General features: G+C 43.7%; 1 protein-coding gene across 7 annotated transcripts in view; it reads left to right on the forward strand.

Moving 5' to 3' along the window:
* Positions 1-2,722: 2,722 nt before the first annotated feature.
* LOC119841077 (c-Maf inducing protein) overlaps positions 2,723-22,542 on the forward strand; it is a 183,503-nt gene continuing 163,683 nt past the window's right edge. The window contains exon 1 of one of the 7 annotated variants that reach the window (XM_043495263.1): positions 2,723-2,754. Coding sequence is in view for 6 of the 7 variants with exons in the window: in XM_038368078.2 (XP_038224006.1) it covers positions 16,828-17,124 (297 nt within the window). In the remaining variant the exon portion in view is untranslated. Of the gene's footprint in view, positions 2,890-11,888; positions 12,099-16,219; positions 17,125-22,542 lie in introns of those variants that run through there. The other 6 variants (XM_043495265.1, XM_043495264.1, XM_038368078.2 and 3 more) reach the window with 6 other exon arrangements.

Here is a 22,542-nt window from a genome sequence, read left to right on the forward strand (position 1 = left end):
CTTCAAGAGGAAATAGTTTTACTCATTGTTTCATGTTCTCTGTGTGTGTATATCAATCTCCCCTCTGTTTTTTCCACCAAATGCATCCGATGAAGTGAGCTGTAGCTCACGAAAGCTTATGCTCAAATACATTTGTTAGTCTCTAAGGTGCCACAAGTACTCCTTTTCTTCAAGAGGAAATAGTTTTACTCATTGTTTCATGTTCTCTGTGTGTGTATATCAATCTCCCCTCTGTTTTTTCCACCAAATGCATCCGATGAAGTGAGCTGTAGCTCACGAAAGCTTATGCTCAAATAAATTTGTTAGTCTCTAAGGTGCCACAAGTACTCCTTTTCTTTTTGCGAATACAGACTAACACGGCTGCTACTCTGAAACCTGTCATTTCAAAGGTTGTAAAGATAGGGGTGGAGCTGAACCTCAAAGACTAGGCAATTGAATCAATTGATTATATACAATGTTATTGTATTATAAAAGTGTATCAAGTAAGGTCTTTTGTGAAAGTTTGAGATCCACTGGTGATTAATATCAGTATGAACCATCATAGGAGGACTTATGGATACTCACTGATATTATGCTTTAAAGTCTGACCAAACACATGGAGAAACAGGTTTTCTCCCAGACAGAAGAGAAGGTAGCTATTTACCTGTCTCCACTCCTTATACTTGGCATCACTTAACATGCATCCGATGAAGTGAGCTATAGCTCACGAAAGCTTATGCTCAAATAAATTTGTTAGTCTCTAAGGTGCCACAAGTACTCCTTTTCTTTTTGCAAATACAGACTAACCCGGCTGCTACTCTGAAACTGTAAATTAAGCATTGTAGAATCAAAACAATGTAAGCCCTATTTACATATTAATCAGCAGGAAGATGGGAAGTCAACAGGAGGGGAAGAAAAGCTGGACGTCTTCCTGCCTCTTGTAACAAGGTCAGTGAATGTTGGGAGATAGAAACAGAAAGCCATTTTGGTATCCAGCACTTGTGGGATTCAAGGGGCCAGAGATCTTGAACTCTCAGAAGGAGGCTGAAGTCTCTGGGAACTGAGTCTTTGTGAGAAACCCTCTTAGGCAAAGATAATAACTTGCTAAAATTAAGTTTTAGTCTTACAAGTGTATTTTTGACTTTTGTTTGCTTGTAAGCCTTTATATCTTGATTCCTTTATATCTTGATCACTTAATCTGATGTCTTTGTTTTAACTAAACCTGCTTTACCTTTATTGTAACCCAATTCAGCACTATGATTGACTTCTCTGACTGGTGAGAAAGCTGGACACTGCAGGGAAACAGGCGCTGATTGATTGGTACCTGCAAGGCAAGGTTTAGACTAGCAGAGTCTGCGGGCAAGACCAGCTGGTGCGTCAGGGAGTTGTCCCACAGTTTAGCAGTAGCAAAGCTCTCACTGGCTGAGGCGCTGACACACTAATTCACAATTCGGGGAACCACAGCTGATTGCCACATTGGCAGATGATTTTGGGAGAAATTTGGGCCTGGGAGGGTGTTGGGGGTCACTCTGCAAACAGTAACTGGGCAGTGGAGGCCAGGGTGTGACCTGGACACTTGTCTGCTGGCTATTGGTATCTGGGCTGTGAGCCACAGCAGCATAGCATTTAAGGCACCCACAGCTACAGGGCAGGCAGTGGTAGAAACCCTCACTGGTCTGGCATGAACCCCTCAGAGTAGCTGTGCCAAACCAGAACAGCAAGGAACAAATTCTGTCTCAGAGCTAGAGTTACAGCTACCCCCTCATGCTGACGAGGAGAGGAAGGTACTTCACCCCTTTCCGTGGAAACAGGCATTCTCTCAGTGCCTCTGGCCAGCTGCTCTATCTGGATCCAAGGCTCTTCCCACTCCCCACCCTACTGTGCCCCTCCCACCCACTTGTGTACAGCAGGGAGTATTAATGACAGGTTTCAGAGTAGCAGCCATGTTAGTCTGTATTCGCAAAAAGAAAAGGAGTACTTGTTGCACCTTAGAGACTAACAAATTTATTAGAGCATAAGCTTTCGTGAGCTACAGCTCACTTCATCGGATGCATTTGGTGGAAAAAACAGAGGGGAGATTGATATACACACACACAGAGAACATGAAACAATGAGTAAAACTATTTCCCCATGAAGAAAAGGAGTACTTGTGGCACCTTAGAGACTAACAAATTTATTAGAGCATAAGCTTTCGTGAGCTACAGCTCACTTCATCGGATGCATCGGATGCTGTAGCTCACGAAAGCTTATGCTCTAATAAATTTGTTAGTCTCTAAGGTGCCACAAGTACTCCTTTTCTTTTTGCGAATACAGACTAACACGGCTGCTACTCTGAAACCTATTTCCCCATGTTATTTCTCCCCCCCACCCCACCCCCCACTGTTCCTCAGATATTCTTGTTAACTGCTGGAAATAGCCTACCTTGCTTGTCACCATGAAAGGTTTTCCTCCTTTCCCCCCCCTGCTGCTGGTGATGGCTTATCTTAAGTGATCACTCTCCTTACAGTGTGTATGATAAACCCATTGTTTCATGTTCTCTGTGTGTGTATATCAATCTCCCCTCTGTTTTTTCCACCAAATGCATCCGATGAAGTGAGCTGTAGCTCACGAAAGCTTATGCTCTAATAAATTTGTTAGTCTCTAAGGTGCCACAAGTACTCCTTTTCTTTTTAGGGAGTATTAAGTGAGTAATTAACTGCTCTCCCACTGTAGCCAGAGTCACAATGTGAGGAGAGGCACAAGGCAGCTTACGTATTTCCCTCCCTGTGTGGCTAGGTAAGTAAGAACCTAGCCCTAAGTGACTTGCTTGTTTGAAGTTGAGTGCCTATGTGATTTTCTTATCTAGGGTTCATTCACCATCCCTTGGCACAGCTAAACTATCTGCAGAGGATGAAAAGCAATCTTTGGCTGGTAATCCATTGCAGCAATTGGACAGGTACCAGGTACCTTCCTCTGCTAATGACTCATTATCATGCTGTGTAGTCCTTCTGCTATGAGGTAGCAGAATTGGGGGCTTTGCAACTGAGTTTCCTGTTGGAAAAGAAATCAGTGGTATAGTCAGGATATTTTCTTAGTGTAATGTATTTTATTTACATCATAGACACCTGTCCTGGAACAGAGGTGATTACAAATGGCATGTAAGCAATCCCCTCTCTTTTAAATTACTGCCCCAAACTCTAATACTCAGTTCCCAGGGGCCAACTCCACTCCCAAAATTGGCTCTTGTTAGAGATTAAGACAGGGAAAACTCCCTTCCCATTTGCAACAGCTTCCCCCAAAATAAATTACATCACTAAACTAACAACAAAGTAGCCTTTCTCCTAGGACTGTACACTGCATGCACCCTAAGAGAAGGAACTTGTAAGACTGTAACAGCACCAACTGAGGACTCCCACCAAAACTGTGGTCTAAAAGCTCTCTCTCACACAGGCTGCTTTACATCCCAGAAATGTGAGCTACCCAAAGTGTGGCTCTCCACCACCAAATAGTAACACAATCAAAGCTAAAGAAAAGGGAGGGGAATCCATTTTAATTAAATTTAAAATTAATTTAAAATGTGGCTTTTATTTAACTCATTGAGATTCCATTAACAAACTCTCTGATGTAAATTTTTCCTGGAAAAACATATTCTCCACCCCCATTGTCATTACACAAAGTGAAAAATAAAACCTATCTGCATTCTTGTCACTTTAGATTTATAGTTCTGAGGTAAACAGAAATGAGACCAGTTTGAGAATTTGCATCTGATGAAGTGGGTTTTAGCGCACGAAAGCTTATGCTCAAATAAATTTGTTAGTTTCTAAGGTGCCACAAGTACTCCTTTTCTTTTTGCGGATACAGACTAACACGGCTGCTACTCTGATCCCTGTTACAGTAAACCTAGTTAATTAGTTTTAAAGAAAAAATTAAATCAACAGAATTTTCTTAATTTTCCCACATTGCTCCACTTTAGTTATGTCACACTACATAGAATTCAGAAGGCCTAAAAAAAAGTGGATAAGCAGCTTTATTCTCTTTACTCAACAGTTGGAAAGCTGAAGCACAAAGAGGTTAACGTACTTGGCTAAGGTAACAAAGTGAATCAATGGCCAAAACAGGAATAGACTTAGGGTCTCTTGACTCAGTCTGTGAGACCGTTCTGCCTCCTTGCATATAAGTGAAAAGGCTGCTCATTAGAAAGAGCTGCTAGTCTAGTGTTGTTTGCTTTGCACACCACACCCCTTTGTATTACCCACAATCTAAATGACAGAGGTGGTCAAACTTGCTTCCTGTTGAAAACAATGGTTCTGAATGACACATCACATCATAATGCATGAAGCAACTGCAGCAGGAATGGATTGATGGATTTTAGTATCACATGGTCTCCATGTACCTTTTTGTATCTGCTTCTGGATCAGAGTGACTAACAGGGTGGCTACTTTCAATCAAACAAGGTGACAAATTGGAGAGTGCTTTTGTTTTAGTGATGGCTGTTGAACTTGTTTCGGTAACTTAAAGCGTATGCTATTCAAAGCACTCACTAAATGGAAGAAAACTTATTAAAATGTTGCGGCGGGGCAGGGCGGGGAAGCTACCTGAAAATATGGGGGAAATGTCCTGTAAATACCAGACATAGACAAAATCATTAAAGGTTTATACTTTTAAAGTCAGGTGTTGTGGTTCTGTGGGGGCTCTAGTATAAACCCAAATACATGGTCTGGGTAGCCAGGTAAACCTCCAAGTATCTCAGTACTGGATCATGTTTTGGAGGATGTGGGGAATATTGTTTGTGTGTGGTTTTTTGGGAGGAGGCAAGGGTGGGGGAGAGGTTGCTTGCGTTACTATCTATGGGGTTGAAGTGATCTCAAGTTCTAGTTTCTATCATCCAGGAACTGAAAATCATCCAGTGACTGAATCTCACAGAAAAACAGGAGTACTGTGGCACCTTAGAGACTAACAAATTTAAGGTGCCACAAGTACTCCTGTTCTTTTTGCAGATATAGACTAAAATGGCTGCTACTCTGAATCTCACAGTATTTCTGTGTAGCAGTAGGATAGAGAAAAGACCTATTAGGTAAAACATTGAGTCTGTGTCCCTGCAAGTACAGGATGAGGAGAGAATGCATCAACTGTTAAGAGATTTAAAACTTGATTAGAAAACATTTAAAATGATCAAACACATAAATTGTTGAATACATATTACTCTCAAGCCATGACAGTACCTGTACATTAAAAATGACATTGTAACCATGAATACCAAAAGAAAAAATGTCTGAACCGAAAATAACATGTGGTAGAAAATACAGATGAGGGTAAATAACATACAGAAGTTCATCAGTTTAATCAATTCAGAAAGATCCATCAGTCTTATCACTACCCAGTTAATGATCTGGATCACATTATTTTCATACTGATGGTGTCCAGTGATGTGTTCAATATAGATGTCGCTTGACCAACGGATGATGTCTGAAACTGTTGCCCTCAATAAAATCATCAACAACCCCATCAGTCTTGGAATACAGTCTCATTGTTGGGATCCCAGGCACTCAGTGCTCCAGTGATCAGTGTGTGAATGGTAGCAGAGTATCCCTGTTCTCTCAAGGCATCAGGCCAGTTTCCATTTCTGAGCCTCAAAAAAGGCAGGGATCTGGTTCTCCATAAGGCAGATCCCTGTTTCCAAGGAATTCTTATCTGTTTCTTGGAAAAAAACCCACTCCCTGTTTTTACCCTTTCTCTAGGGTCAGGTCACATCTGGCTCTGTTCCTTTGTCAGCCTTCAGATAATTTACTGTCTCCATCACCTCTTCCAGCACGATGTGTATTATCCTCCCCTGGGACTTTTTCATGTCTGGAGTTAACTCCCCCAGCCTTTCTTGTGAATACTGAGGCAGATGATTAACTGTAGCCAGATCTGCCTCTTTTTGTCAGTAAATTATCCTTTGCCATCTCTCCCCGCCACATCTTGGTTTTAACTAACAATCTTATGAGATGTCTGACTCCTTGCTTTTGTGAGGGAACCATTTAAAACAAAAGCCACACATACATAAAACATGAACAGCACACGCTCACAGACAGTCATTGACACATACTGACAGCAGCACAGAGACACTTCTGCGGAGACACACACTGATGTAAACCAACACACAGACACATTTACTCAGTCACGCAGACATACACCCCCCCCCCCATCACAGAGACAGCTGGATGGGTAAATCTGCACTGGGGCTGGCCGGTGACTGAAAACGCAGCAGAATGTTTAGGGAAGGCAGTCACAGTGGCAGCAACTAACTTCCACCCAGACTTCAAATGTGCCATCTCCCTGGGCCCAGTTTTTCCTGTGACCCTTTTTTAAACCATTGGGACTAATGCATGATCCTATGTATTTGTATATTCTAAATCAGTGGGAAGACAGAGTAACCATCTCTACTGAAGAAACACATACTTCTGGACTTTGCATCTCCAAACTATATGAAACAGTCTCTCTGTGAACAACCCATAGCTTCTTTTCTGCCACTAAGACTATGGAAATAATCAGCTGCTAGGCCCACCATTCATTCCATAACTCTCATTTGGATATTCATTTGCAAGTGCTAAAATCCATCAACTGTGGAGCCTATTCTTTTGACCTTAAAATGGCTTGGCGGCATCCTGTACGCCTTAGGAAATGGATTACTGTCCTACCTCTGATATTTCAAGGGATTGTTCCCAGAACTCCAGTTATACAGCCCCATACTCATCAGGCAAGCTTCCTCCCGCATATCCATTATCCTCCTGGTCTGGGACATTAAGAAACACTATAGTTAATTAATGACTGCCATCCTATAACCTCACATAAGGTGGTGTTTCAGCCTTGGTTATAAGTTAACTGAAGCTGACACACAAAGTGAGCTGGCTTTCCAGCTGAATTCCTTTGTCTCTGGTTCACAGAAATCTACATGCAGTTTTAATCAAAACAAAACATGAAGGGGAGCCTTACTTTAAACTAACTGTTTACTCTCTCAGCTTCAGTCTGTAATCTCCTAGTTCTCTGTGCATTGGGTGATTTATTTCTACCTGCATTGTGTCTTTTTTCTATACCCTTGCTGTCAGTTGCACAGCATTGTTTTCCTCTGAGTGTCTGTATAATAAATAATAAATTCGTTAGTCTCTAAGGTGCCACAAGTATTCCTTTTCTTTCTGTATTTCTTGTCATCCCAAAGTCTTTGGCAAATGTTATATTTATTTTAAAACCAATCCCACTTCCCCTACTCATCCTTCTTTCCAGTACTTTGATTCCATGGACCTCACCGAGACCTTCCTGTTCTCCTGTTAAAACTGGGGTCATGGTTTAGAATATTTCTAGCTTCGCTTTAGTCCCGACTGCAGAACTAACTAGGGCCATATACTGATATCCATGGTCTGAAGCAAGTCTAAGATCTAGGCCATGTCTACACTATAGAGCCTATGCCAGCATAGCTATCTTGGTGTCCCCAGGCTGGCATAACCCCCTATGCAGGTACAGTGTATGCTGACAAAAGTGCTTCTGCTGGCATGTAATATGACCTCCTGAACCATGTTGGCTATACTGACAGAAGTACTCTTCTGTCGGCATAGCTGTGTCTATCCAGGGTGTTTAGTCAGCAGAGCTATGTCTGCTGGGGTGTGTGATTTCCCCCATGCCCCCTTACCTGACAAGACTATGCAGTGATAACTTTGCATTGTAGCCCAGGCCCTTGTACACAGAGGGGTTTTCAGCCACCAGTGTAGTCACACTGATACAGCTTTGCTGGTGCAAATCCCTAATGTGGATGTGCTGCACCAATGTAACTGGTGCAATTGAAACCCCTATTATCGACAAACTGCATCCATATAAATTGGTGCAAACCCCCAGTGTGGATGTGCTGACCTAATGTAAACCATGATTTGCACTGGTGCAGCTAACCCATCAGGTAAACTAGTTTACAAGTCATGGGTTGCACTGGTGTAATGGTTGTTATACACCCGGTCAAGGAAAGGTCTTAAAGGCTTCAGGAGCTGATTCTAAGACATGGTCCCTCTTAAAAAGAAAAGGAGGACTTGTGGCACCTTAGAGACTAACAAATTTATTTGAGCATAAGCTTTCATGAGCTACAGCTCACTTCATCGGATGCATTTATGCTCAAATAAATTTGTTAGTCTCTAAGGTGCCACAAGTCCTCCTTTTCTTTTTGCAAATACAGACTAACACGGCTGCTACTCTGAAACCTGTCATTATGCAAGGCATGGTCCCTCTTGTTTCTGATCTCTTCTATTCTCTTGTTCTTTCTTGCATTTGTATCTCAAATCTTGCCTCAGTTCCACTGAAAATCCCAGTGAAGTGTTATACTCCCTTTCTGCCTTCTTTTTCTATTTTGCAAGAAGTAAGCCATAGGCCAGGTCTGCACACCAAAAACCAAATTCATTCATCATAAAAATGTCCAAATTTCACATAATGTAATCCTGTTGTAACCCAGAAACATTGGCTCCTGTGGTTAGCTGCAGCCCTTTGCACTGTGAGAACTAGATATATTTTCTTTCTTTTTTGGGGGGAGGAGGTGGGTGAGTAAAATTGCTTAGTGCATTTCTTCTGTTTATATGGCCCATCCTCGCAGGTAAAATATCCCGTTGTAATCAGTCCGTTCTTTTCATAGGCTGTTTGTTTGGATTTGTCATCTCTTTGTCCTATTGCATGTCTGATGTGGAAAGCCTTAAGCCAACTGCTATTACCATCATCTTACTTCCCTCTTTCCCTTGAATTGTAAGCGGGCAAGGAAGGTGTTGCCTTTCAAGAAATCAGCCAGGTTAAGCTGAGGAACAGGTGGAAACAATCAGTACACTTATTTATGCAATTACCAAAACAAACCAAAAAACCAAATGTCTTCAGTGATATCTGTGTATATAAAAATTATTAAAGATAAAAATATATTTGATGCCTCCTCTCTCATCCTTTGCATGTTACTTGTCTTTTTAGGATATATCTATACAGCAAAACCTTTGCCCAGCACCTGATCTCGCTTGACTCCAGCGAGGGTGGGTAACAACAGCAATGACAACAGTAGAATGTGAAAAGAAAAGGAGTACTTGTGGCACCTTAGAGACTAACAAATTTATTAGAGCATAAGCTTTCATGAGCTACAGCTCACTTCATCGGATGCATTTGGTGGAAAAAACGGAGGAGAGATTTATGTACACACACACAGAGAACATGAAACAATGGGTTTATCATACACACTGTAAGGAGAGTGATCACTTAAAATAAGCCATCACCAACAGCAGGGGGGGGAAGGAGGAAAACCTTTCATGGTGACAAGCAAGGTAGGCTAATTCCAGCAGTTAACAAGAATATCAGAGGAACAGTGGGGGGTGGGGTGGGAGGGAGAAATACCATGGGGAAATAATTTTACTTTGTGTAATGACTCATCCATTCCCAATCTCTATTCAAGCCTAAGTTAATTGTATCCAGTTTGCAAATTAATTCCAATTCAGCAGTCTCTCATTGGAGTCTGTTTTTGAAGCTTTTTTGTTGAAGTATAGCCACTCTTAGGTCTGTGACCGAGTGACCAGAGAGATTGAAGTGTTCTCCAACTGGTTTTTGAATGTTATAATTCTTGACGTCTGATTTGTGTCCATTCATTCTTTTACGTAGAGACTGTCCAGTTTGGCCAATGTACATGGCAGAGGGGCATTGCTGGCACATGATGGCATATATCACATTGGTAGGTGCGCAGGTGAACAAGCCTCTGATAGTGTGGCTGATGTGATTAGGCCCTATGATGGTATCCCCTGAATAGATATGTGGACAGAGTTGGCAACGGGCTTTGTTGCAAGGATAGGTTCCTGGGTTAGTGGTTCTGTTGTGTGGTGTGTGGTTGCTGGTGAGTATTTGCTTCAGACTGGGGGGCTGTCTGTAAGCAAGGACTGGCCTGTCTCCCAAGATCTGTGAGAGTGATGGGTCGTCCTTCAGGATAGGTTGTAGATCCTTGATGATGCATTGGAGAGGTTTTAGTTGGGGGCTGAAGGTGATGGCTAGTGGCGTTCTGTTGTTTTCTTTGTTGGGCCTGTCCTGTAGTAGGTGACTTCTGGGTACTCTTCTGGCTCTGTCAATCTGTTTCTTCACTTCAGCAGGTGGGTATTGTAGTTGTAGGAATGCATGATCGAGATCTTGTAGGTGTTTGTCTCTGAGGGGTGAGTTTCAGCATGAGTAGTATGACAGCATGAGACCCTGGGTACATACTTTCCTTGTTAGTGTACTCTAAAACCTGCACTGTGTTGCATTCACTGTTATTGTTACTGCACTAGTTTGACTCAAGCTAGGTCAGATAGGCTACCCCAAGGGTGGCCAACCTGAGCCAGAGAACGAGCCAGAATTTACCAATGTACATTGCCAAAGAGCCACAGTAATACATCAGGAGCCCCCCCATCAGCAGCCCTACCCCACTCCCAGGGCCTCCCACCCACCGGCAGCCCTGCCAATCAGCACCTCCCCCTCCCTCACCGCGCCTCCCCCTCCCCGCCACACCTCCCGATCAGCTGTTTTGTGGCATGGAGGAGGCTGGAGGGGGGAGGAGCGAGGGCACGGCAGGCTCAGGGGAGGGGGCGGGAAGGGGTGGAGCGGGGGCAGGGCTTGTGACAGAGCCAGGGGTTGAGCAGTGAGCACCCCCCGGCACGTTGGAAAGTTGGTGCCTGTAGCTCCAGCCCCAGAGTGGGTGCCAATACAAGGAGCTGCATATTAACTTCTGAAGAGCCGAATGTGGCTCTGGAGCCACAGGTTGGCCACCCCTGGGCTAGCCCATGCACAGCATTTGCTGTGTACACATACGACTGTAAACTCTTTGGGCCTGGGACTGTCTTTATATTGCAAATATAGTACAAGGCTTAGTACAAGGCCCCAGTCGCTGCATAATGTATCCTGACATCGGACAGGAGTCTACACAGCCTTTGCTAAGGACTTGTCTCCACTACCCGCTGGATTGGCAGGCTGCGACCAATCCAGCAGAGGTCGATTTATCGTGTCGAGTCTAGACGCAATAAATCGACTTCTCAGCGCTCTCCCTGTATTCCACCAGAATGAGGAACGCAAGCGGAGTAGACTTACCGCAGTGAAGACGCTGCGGTAAGTAGATCTAAGTATGTTGACTTCAGCTATGCAATTCACTTAGCTGAAGCTGCATATCTTAGATCGACCCAATGCGGTAGTGTAGACAAGTCTGACCCATGTCATGTGACTGAGGATAGGAAGTGAAGTTCTGACTCACTCCTGTGCGTCACACTTTTTATTACAGGTGCTACCATAATATAGATATTTAATAATAAACATAATTAATAATCCATGGTGTCATTCTATCTTTTCTTCCGTGGCACCCCAGCACCATGCTAGCTGAGATTAATAGCCCCACTATCTCCACCTTCTTTCCCGTTTCCCAGTCTGTTTTTTTTCTGATCTTTTATAAACAGTCTGGATCCTTCAGCATTTCCCCCTCTTGAAATCTCACTTCCCCACAGCAGCAGTTTAGCCTGCGAAGATGAAACTCTCCCCCTTGTGCTATTCCTCTTTTTCTATTGTTGGACCTCCTCTGTTTTAGTGACATTTCAGACATTTCTCCTGCTGAGTTGGGTTACAGCTTTGTCTCACAAGTATTTTATCTTGGCATTCTTATTTGTATATATTATTTGTATCACAGTAGTTCCTAGGCACAATCAAACATCAGGCCCCATGGTGATAGGTGCTATACAAGCATGTAACAAAGAAGGCAGTCCATGCCCCAGAATGCTCATGATCTACATGACAGACAAGATGTGACAGGTGGATGAAACAGACAGAGTGGGGGTGGGGATGAGATAACAATAACATGAACAAAGTTTAGCAGAAAAGCAGAAGTCGCAGCATGTCACTTGCCTAACCAATGCCAGGCAGGAGTGATTTGCAGGCACTATAGCAGAGGTAAGTGCTGATGAGGGATTTAAAGGAGGATAAGGTGGCAGCTTTATGGATTTTGTTGGGGTGGGGTCTTTTCCCAGGCACTTGGGATGATGGGGGAGTAAGGTGGAAGGAGAAATGGAACATCAAGCCTGTATAGAAAGAAGATCTTGTTTATATTGAATCAAGCATTTGAGAGTATGGATCCTGTGTGCAAGGAAACAAAGGTAGGTTTGTAACTCAAGAGTATACTGACTCTGAGTAGTTGGAACTGGATTGCAACTGGCTGTTTAGCACTATTTGTACTAGCCAGGATATTGGAGAACATAGAGACCAAATACAAAAAACAAATAGCATTTTGGAAGCTGAAAGCAGGAGAATCATACTAGTCAGAGATAGGAAATAGTCTATTTTAGTTCATGTAGTCCTGATGCCCCCATGCTCTGATCTACCTGCGGAAGTCCTTCTGGCAGTTTGCAGAATTAAATATTTGAGAACCAAACAATAAGTGATTAGAGTTGGGAAAGGGTGGTGATTCTACAAGAGTGTTTTAGTTTTATTCAGTGGTCTTCAGTCAGAGAACCCCAGATCTAGCCCATCTCCCAAAGGCAATGCAGGATTGTACCCTACAGGACATTTTTTCTGGACTATCTGGTCAAGTTTCAAATGTCCCAAACAATGTAGCTTTCACCTCTCCCCTGGGTAGCTGATTCTGTTTCAAGTTCAATTCTGAACCCTGATCTTGATAAGGTTTATTGGCACTCTGAGATTATGATTGCGATTTTAAACAAACTTTGACCCTCAGGATCCTTAAAATCTCTGGTAACAGTGCACTGTAGGATGCTTCATGCATTCAGTGGAATCTCTGAAATTGGGGAATTCATCAAAGGAATAATTTTGGAACATTTAAAACAGTACAGCATTGTTGTGACAATGAATTGACTCAAGCAGGGATTTGCTCTGAGTCAAAAATGGCAGTTTATAAGCATTGACTAATGAAATAATTAAGACACACAGGACCCTTGTAAGGTAGGTAAGAAGTTCTGTTATCCCCATCTAACAGTTGGGGAAACTGAGGCAGAACAGTAGAAATTCAGTGAAAGGATTGGCTATCACAGGGAGCTGTGCTGTGTAGAACCTAGATGGTCAGAGAGAATCATAATTTGGGAATTCCTAGTGTTCAGTCCTCTGCTTAGAAAATCAGCTCACATCCCTGCAGACAACTCTGGGCTCTGGCCAGCCAGCCTCTATCTCCCTTTTATGGCTAACACAAAAGGTTTACCTTTGACAACAGACATTTCCAGGCTCTAGATAGTCAGAGTGGATTTTTTTCCTCCCTCCTTGAACTGACTGTGGCTAAGACTTTGTCAGAGCATCTGTTAACACTATAGCCTCCTGTAAAATTAAGGATGGACTGAACAAATGAGCAATTTTTTTGCAAGTGCATCACAAACCCAACAGGGGTTAAACCCCTCTTGACGCATGTGCATTTTTATATCTTGCCTCTGTTTATAGTCACTCCTTTCCTCCCCTTCACCCCACCCATTCAGTTTGTGATGTGGTGCCATTGCCTGCCCTGGGTTTGCTTTCACAGAAGGCAGTACTTTCTGCTGTGTAGGTTTTGGCATCTCAAGTGTTTTTCATGGGTTTTCCAAGCCCCCATTGCTATACAACCTGTGTTATTGGCAGCCAGAAGTACCCATGGATTTCCTGTCTTTCTTTCCTCCAGAATTCACATTGTTTTTATTTTAACACACGGTTATTAATGGGTGCTACCAAGCATAAGAAGGCATGTGATGCCAGTGCTTCTGTTTTGGCAATGAGGAGGGACTTTGTGCGGAACACTTGATGGACTTGAACGTAGACAGCCAAGAGACTAAGTACTGGAAGTGCATGAAAAGTGTGTTTAAGATGGGATTCCTAGCCAGAAATATGCAAAGGGCTGCGTTTATGGGTCAGTCGCACTTTGCAGGCTTAGAGCTGAGAAGATGAATATCCCTGTTAACAATATACATCACAACTGAATTAGCCTGAGGGGGGGGCACTTCTGTATCTGCAAAAGAGGAATGTATTTAGGCCATCTTAATTAAGCTGGATAGGGTGGGGGGCTATTCTTGTTTTCATGGTCATTACTTTTCATTAAGCAATGTTTTGTGTTTTTTAAAAAAAACTTACTTTAAAATGACTTTTAGTGATTTCTGAAGTGCTGATTTGACAGCCTGGAAATCCGCAATGTGGTCTAGTAGATGGGGTATTGAACCAGGAGATCTGAGTTCTGTTCCTGTTTCAGGCACCGACCTACTGTGTGACCTTGGATAAGCTGACTTGGGCTCAGGTTGTTGGGCTTTTTAATTGCAGTGTAGATGTCTGGGCTTGGACTGGAGCTGGGCTGTAGGACCCGGCAAGGTGGGAGGGTCCCACAGCTTGGGCTGTAGCCCATGCTGGAACATCTACACTGCAATTAAACAGCCCCACAGCCTGAGCCCCAAGAGTTCAAGTCAGCTGGCATGGGTCAGCTGCGGGAGTCTAATTGCAGCATAGACATACCCTCTGCCTCCTCTGAGCCTTTGTCTGTCTGGTCTGTTTAGATTGCAAGCACTTAGTGCAGGGGCCGTCTCTTACTATGTGCCTGAACAGTCTCTAAGCATAGGGGGAGCGGATGCAAGGGGGAGTTCACCTCAGTGTCTCTCAAAGTAGGTTGGTTTAAAGAGACGGAAGAAGGTTCCTCTTTTTTTCAGATTTCAGAGTAGCAGCCGTGTTAGTCTGTATTCGCAAAAAGAAAAGGAGTACTTGTGGCACCTTAGAGACTAACAAATTTATTAGAGCATAAGCTTTCGTGAGCTACAGCTCACTTCATCAAAAGCTTATGCTCTAATAAATTTGTTAGTCTCTAAGGTGCCACAAGTACTCCTTTTCTTTTTTTCAGAGTGGCTTTCTCAAGCCTATTGTTAACAGCCATTTGACAGCTGCTTCTGAGGCTGTATGGCTGCTGGGAAAAAATGGGGCTTAGGAGGGGTTATTTATTATTTAAGCATCTGTCTACCCCTGTGTCTACGTCGCTGAGGTATTTTTAGAATGCTGATCATCGTAGTATCTAGGTGCCATCTTGTTGGGGTCTGGACTCAACACTCCGCCAGCTGACGTGTCTTGTACTTTGGGTGATGTTTCAGTTCCCAGTACTTTCCTGAGACTGGAGGAAGAACACTGCTAATCAGATTCACTTCAGCAGTGACCGCAACCAGCCGCTTATGGGCTTCCTGTACCATTTTCTGTGCTGGTTGCAACACAAGGTGACACAAAAGCCAGGAACCTCATAATTCACCCCGTGCTGTTCCAGCTTTCTTCTTGCCCATTCATAGCGGGGGCAAAGTATCTCCCAGGGCCTTGATGGGGTGTTGTGCTGGTGCTGTTTGAAAGGGTGATTTAAGGGGCTTGGGGGAAGGAAAGGAATGGACAGACTTACTTTTGTCCAGTATGTTACCTGAAATAGACAGATGCAAGCCCTCCCTCAGGAGAGGGGGCCAGGGTCTCCCACAAAGGGCCAGCAAACTTATCCCAAAAGGGGGGTGGGATCTAGCAGGGCTCACGTTGCAAGGCAGCACCAGTGGCTGAAGGGTGGCTATACAGATGGCCTGCAATGGGGGGTAGGGAGGGTTGTTAGGCCTACTCTGGCTGCCCAGCCCCCCCCAGCTTCATGCTAACCTTCCCCTCCCCCACAAGCTCCCTGCCTCTTCTGGGACCAACCCTCCCTTACTCCCTGCTCCTCCCTTACTCCGCTGCCTCCTCCTTCAACTCCCCCCACCAATCCCCCATCCCTCTATACTCCCCCCTGCCCCAACCCCCCCTCTCCCGCCTTCTCTTCCTGCCCTGACCCCCACCGCTCTTTGCTCCCCCTCCCCAACCCTTCCCTTCCCGATGCCCCCTCCTCTTCCTGCCCTCTGACCCCCCCCCCCTCTCCTTCTCTTCCTGCCCCATGACCCCCCCACACTGATCCCCCATCCCTCCCTCCATTTATGCTCCCCCCTGACCCAATCCCTCCCTCCTTCTCTTCCTTCCCTCCGACCCCCCCCTCATCCCTCTCTCCCCGGTGCCTCCCCCGGCACGGCGCCGCCGCTCATAATCCCCCCCCCTCTGCAGCCAGCCCCCACGCCGGGGCTCCACTGGGGGGAGGGGACAGCGCGCGCGCCCTGCCCGCCGCCGCTGCCGCTGGGCACGTGCCTTCCCCCTCCCCCCTCCCGAGTCCTCTGCATCCCGTGCCGCCTTCAGCAGGCAGCGAACGGCACCGCAATCCGCGGCGGCCATTGACGTCAGAGGGGGGCCCCGCACATGACCCCGAGGAGACCAATCAGAGCCGCCCTGTGCGCGGCTGCCGCTGCGGCTGCAACCGTCTGTTGGCGGAGCCACTTCGCTCCTCTCCGGTCGCCGCAGCCACATGCCCACGCTCCGCGCCGGCTGCACGCGCGCCCTCTCCCCCCCCCCGCCCTGCACGCGCGCAGCCCCGGGGGCAGAGACCCGCGCGCTCTCCCTCCCCCCACCCCGGGCGGGTTCCCCTCCCCTCCCCTCCCCTCCCCGCCGCGCCGCGCCGCGCGCGCTGCCCACTGCCCCGCGCGTCAGTCCCCCGCGCCCCGCTGGGCACGCTCCGCGGGAGCATGGATCCGGCGCAGTGAAGCCCGCCGGAGGAAGCCGGGACGGCGCTGACGAGAGGGCAGAGGCGCGCGGGTTGTCGCTGAAATAAGGACTTTTTAAAAAAATTGCTTCCTTCCCTTTTTTGGGGGGTGGCTCATTCCCTTCCCCCCCCCCCCGCATCCTCTTGGACAGTTTTCCCTCACCCCCCTCCCCGGGCCAGGCGGTCTTTTTTTTGAAGGGGGGGGGGCTTTTAAATTATTTTTTTAAAACCCTTTTTTTAAAAAAAAAAAAAAAAGGCGGTCCCCGTTCAGCCAGTAGCCCCGGGCTGCAATGGATTTTACCGGCGGCTCGGGCGGGGGCAGCGATCGCCGCCAGATCGAGGAGAGCAAGCCGCTGCTGGGTGAAATGTCTGCTACGGAGGGGAGTAAAATGGGTGCTGCTCGTTGCAGGCGACCCCTTCTGCACTGCAATGGCATGAGGTATAAACTGCTGCAAGAGGGGGACATCCAGGTTTGTGTCATCCGACACCCCCGGACATTTCTTAGCAAGATCCTCACCTCCAAATTTTTGAGGAGGTGGGAGCCTCATCATGTAACCCTGGCGGATAACAGCTTAGCCTCGGCGACAGTAAGTACCTTGTTCTCGCGCTGCTCCGCATCTTCCCCCGGAGAGCAGGACGCACTCCTGTCCTGCAACACAGAGCTAGCCCCCCGCGGCTGGTTTTCATGCCTTGGCTCTGTTTTCTCCGTAACACAAGACAGCCCTGTTGTCAGATTAATGTTGGATATGCCCCTTCGTCAACACAGGCAGCTCGATCTTATGTCCACCTACAGTCTACGAGAAAATCAGTGGTGTTGTTTAAGTTACATCTCGGGGATGGTTAGGAAATCTAGAAAAGCCTGCCTGCTCTAGACTGCTCGGTGATACCTATGTTAGGCTTTTTAAAGTAATTGCCTGAATGTGTGTCAGGTATAACCAGAATTGTATATTGCTTTCAAAAATGCCAGGCGAGTCTGAAGCTTGCTATGTTGGAAGAAGGGTTCAACCACAGGTCTACCTTAATTTTTTTTTTTTAAACCCCAGTTGCCTACATTCATGATTTTGTCCTATGATTACACGGGGGGGGGGGGGGGGAAAGCTTTACTAAAGCAAATCTCATTGCACTAAAAAAGCGAAAAGAAAAGTACGTACGTATAGTAACCAATGGAAAATAAATATTCTCGTTATGCAGCACTGGAAAATGAAAAATTAAAGACTCTGTTCCTCCCTATCCGTGTGTGCGCACGCATGGGTGCACGTATGTGAATGAACCCCAAAACCCTGTTGGGATTTTTTTTTTTCAACCATAAACAGTATTTGCTAACTTGTAATTGTATTGCATTTTAAAGGCAAATCTCATTTTTATTCTCTGTGTGATATTTTTATCATTTTGTTCCTTGGGAATGTGATCATGATGTGAAATTAGGATATTTTTAACAATATCTAAACTAAAATCTGCAAATGCCATTTGACATATTGGCAAGGTTGGAGGTAGGGAGGGGGGAGACAGGATGCTTTTAATTTTGAAACCAGATACTTTTGGTATGGACCATGAATATGCTGTCTTGGTCTAGGCCTTGTTGTTGGTTCTGATTTTGGTGGTCGCTTATCTTATCCAGACACTGACAAGGTGGAATGAAAACTCCTTTAGGGTTTTCTCTCCCTCATTGAGGACAATGTAGAAACCAAGTTGTAAGCAAATATTACCAACACAAAGGGTACATATAGCAATCTATTCTAGCCTTGAATATGGAGAGAGTGTGTGTGTATACATGCAATAAAAAAAAATTAAACGTGTATTAAACGTGGTATCTATACATTTAAAGGATCCAATGGCATTTGGTGCAGCAGTATGAACCAATGAAATTTAACAAGTTTACACACAAATTTACAGTCATATAAGACTTTAGGTAGATAGTAGTTTTTAATTCTGGCTTTTGATTTGTGTGTAAATACCTTATTTTTCTCAGTGGAGCTTCTGTAGAATAGAACAGGAACATTGGTTTAACATAGGAAACTCGCAGTGTAATGTGGGACAGTGAATTAGTCTTTATATGGGTGTCCATCAGTGGTCTATTTGGATGAGTTTCCTTCAGTCAGTGGTGTATTTGAAGGTTAAACGTGGATGTAACTTCATATGAGGACAGCACACATGTAAATGTTCAAGGCCTCTTTAACACAGTATTCGGATACACACACAGTATCTCAAGTGGGATCATCCACAGGGGTATCTATCTGTAGGTAGACCATCTGCCAATCCTGAAGGGCCTGATATGGTTCTTTTTCAGACCTAACATGCTGCCACTATGCCATCTTCCGCTGTTCCATTGAGCTATCCAGGATGTATCCATATGCCCAGAAGAATATTAACCTCTCCCTGAAAACTGAGCTACTGGTAGGAAAGAAGCAATAGGCAAGGAAGCATTAAAGGAGAATTTCCCCAAAGGAAACATGAGTATAGAACAAGTTTGGGTTGTGCATCATTCTGTGAAGATACTCTGAGGGGCAGAGCGGAAGTTGAATACTAATGGTGAAAGACATTTTCTTTGCAGTGGCCATACTATCTGAAAAGGAGAAAAGATGTGCAATACCTGATATTGATATGGGTAGTCATATTTGTGCTTAATATATTTAAAAACCCCCCCAGAAAATAAAAATACACCAGAGATTAATTTTTATGTGCGCAAAGAGAGCGCTTCCTCTTTCTTTCTGGCAAGGTTTTAACTCTGTTTCAGACACGAGGATAGTACTCATTTCCCATTTACTTTATGCTAGTTCTCTAATTAATACGTGGTTTTCTCTCATCCTGTTTCCTTAAGGTGCATAATTAACAGAGATATACTAAATTACTCTGTCATTCCATGCACCAATGTCTCTTGTTGCTGCTGGTCTCATTGTTTTCTGTGGGAGCTCCATTTTGTTGAGTGGTGCTTATTTGTGCTAGGTCTTGCACCTGTAATTATTATTTCTCAGTGCTACTTCACTAAGTAAATACAGTATGTTTAGGGCTAAGTCCTGCTTGCCTTATGTATGCATTCAGGTAGCCTCGTTGATTTCCAAGGGACTACTTAGGCAAGTAAGGGGAGCAGAATATGCCCCATAGTAATGTACTCATTGCCTGAATGTGTGGATCTATATTCAATCATATTTTTAGACATTTGATCTTGAATGTTTAAATTTATTTTTGTAAAAAGCCAGGTGTGTATAATTCAAACAGATATCACTGTTGGTTTCAAGATAAGGTAGAAATGGAAAACATAGAGTGCCTAAAATTAGGCACTTAAATCCTTACTTAGGTATCTAAATAGAAGTGGCTTTTTTTTTTTTTCCCCCTGGAGCTGCTGAACCATCTATAGGCTCCACTGAAGGAGGCACCATTGTGGGCACTCCGCACATTTGAAAACAGGCCTAGTTTAACACTTACAGCTTTCCATGTTCAAAGTGCTCTACAAACATTCCCTAATTAATCTTCGCATCATCACAGTGCAACTCCTGTGGCATGATGAGTTTTAAGGCATCCTATATAAGAGGAATAAAATTGAACCGGGAAATAACCTCACCTTATTTTGCGTTTGAAAGCAAAAGTTTTGGAAGTAGCTAAAATATTAAACCTTGATCTAGCCAGGTCTTCACATAAATGGTATGGATAAGATATTTGTTAGTCACAGACATTTGATATTCTCTTTGTTATCGCCTGGGACAGATGTGACTGAAATCCACCCCCACAAACTTTTATTTGCTAACCAACTCTAGACCAGACGTTGGGTTATTTTGCATCTGGATAGTCCATCTGTTGTTTGTACCTCTGATAGACACTGTTCCTGGTTTATTATACACATTTCTACATGGATCTGTTGTTTTATCAAGATAGGTGACTATTTCCATTGTTTAATTAGGAAAATATACATTCTGGCTCTGAGAAGACAGCTTTCCTTGGTGAATCTACTAAGTAGGGAAATAAAGAGAGAAGTATTCAGGCCATCTTATTTTAGTGAAACAGAATTCACATGATAAATTTTTTTCAGTGCTGTGAATGGTAAATGTTTCAATTATAATTAGCCTGTGTAAAATAAAAATAGGAATTGCTTTATGTTAATTTTATGGTAAATTGTTGGCATGGGCACCAACCTAAAGACATGAAAACCTTGCTCTGTTCTACAGTGGAGAGACCCCTCTTAATCCCGGTCTATACTGAGAAATTAAATCGATTTAGCTATCAGTGTCACTTGGGAGTGTGAAAAATTTGCACCTTAGAGTGCTCCAGTTAGGTTGATTTCATTCCCAGTGTAGCAGTGCCTAGGCTGATGGAAGAAACCACCTTTTTGGTGGTCTGGATTAACTATCATGATGGTAAAAACCATCCTGTCTCTGTCGGAAGTGTCTATATTATGGTGCTGCAATGGCACAGCTGCAGTGCTGGAGCTGTGCTGCTGTAGCATCTGTAGGGTAGACGAAGCCCTTCTTCCTGTGGATGTTGGGATTTTGCCTGATCTTTATTTTATTTCCATTGTTTGTTTTGTTTCTCATTTCTCTTCAGACAGTTTGCTTTATACATAGCATAGTTTCATGAATACACATACATCCTGTGTAGGCTATGCTGCTGCTGTGCAGGGATTTTTTTTTTATATATCAGTCAGCATTGTAACTAGGTGTTGGGGTTTTTTTTGTTTGTTTGTTTTTTTTTTTAAATTTTTCAGCGCCAATAGGACATTTTAATATTTTACAAACTTCATTTACCAGATAACAACTTGCTTGGGGACAAATCTGACTTTCTCCCTTCGGGAGGAATGATGTTTGTTTGCTTTATAAACATTTATCAAACTCTAAATGACAGTTCATTTGCTAATATTCTTTCTGTTTTTTTTAAATAGGATCTGCCTTTGTTTAGGGATTATTTGGTTAGTGGCAATGATTGTAATAAAAAAGATCAATGATAATAAAATCCAATTTAATCTCTTTTCTCTAAATCGTTATGAGGAGAATGATGATTGACTATTTTGACTACAAAGATGAAAATGAAATTTTCAGTAATTTTCAGGTGCCTGCCTTAACTGGGCGTCTGTAGAATCTCTTTCCGTTCCCTACTTTGTCCCTTTTGTGTGTCTGCTTTTTTTTCCTTCTGCTTCTTCCCTTTCATTCGGTTTCTTCCTTCACTTGGAGTATAATCTGGCAAACCTTACACAGAGTGCAATTGGTTTACTCCCTGGAGTTTATGTGTAACATACACGCATACAGCAAAAAAGGGGAGGATGAAGTAAGCAGTTCGTTTTCACTATTGTGGTATGACATACTCCTAGTAACTCCATCTGGGAAGACAAGGCATAATTGCAAGCATGAAATTACTCATTAACATCCAGTTTCTTGAGGGGAAAAATTAGCTTTTTTTTTTTTTTTTAATACATTTCTTACTTATTTTTAGTTTCACTTTTACAGGGAGGTTGGATATAATGGAACATAACCAATCAGATTCAAACCTGGAAATAATCCTGAAGTGAATTCAGAGTTATTCTGTGGGGGCACTAGTTTGTTGGTAAAGAAATGTATTTAAAAGAATGGAAGTTATAGTCACCCAGGGAGCTGATGAATTGCATACACATTCACCCCTTAGATAGGTGTTTATATGTGATACAGGAAAATTTGCTTGAAATTAGGAAAGGGTAAACAGAGATTTGAATTCATTTTTCAAGACCAAATGGAAGCTATTGTGAGGTTGCATGTTTTTTGAACTTTTCTTTCCTCTGTTGTCTTAAAACCAAGGGAAGAATAGCTATCAAGCTAGAATCTTTGTTTTCTTGAGCACAGGCTCCCATTTAGTTAGAAAAACATGGTTTTAAAAATTAATTTTCCCTTGGAAAAACAATTTGATCAAGGGGGAAATGTTATGCAGAACTCAAAAGTTTCACAATAGGCTTAAAAACAGAACCACATTTAGAGGGTTCCTGAAATCCAAACACCATCAGGTTCCCCAATTTCTAATTAAAGTAATAATAAAAATAAACAGTTACT

Source organism: Dermochelys coriacea, chromosome 12 (genome assembly GCF_009764565.3).
Source record: "Dermochelys coriacea isolate rDerCor1 chromosome 12, rDerCor1.pri.v4, whole genome shotgun sequence".
Lineage (NCBI taxonomy): Eukaryota > Metazoa > Chordata > Testudines > Dermochelyidae > Dermochelys > Dermochelys coriacea.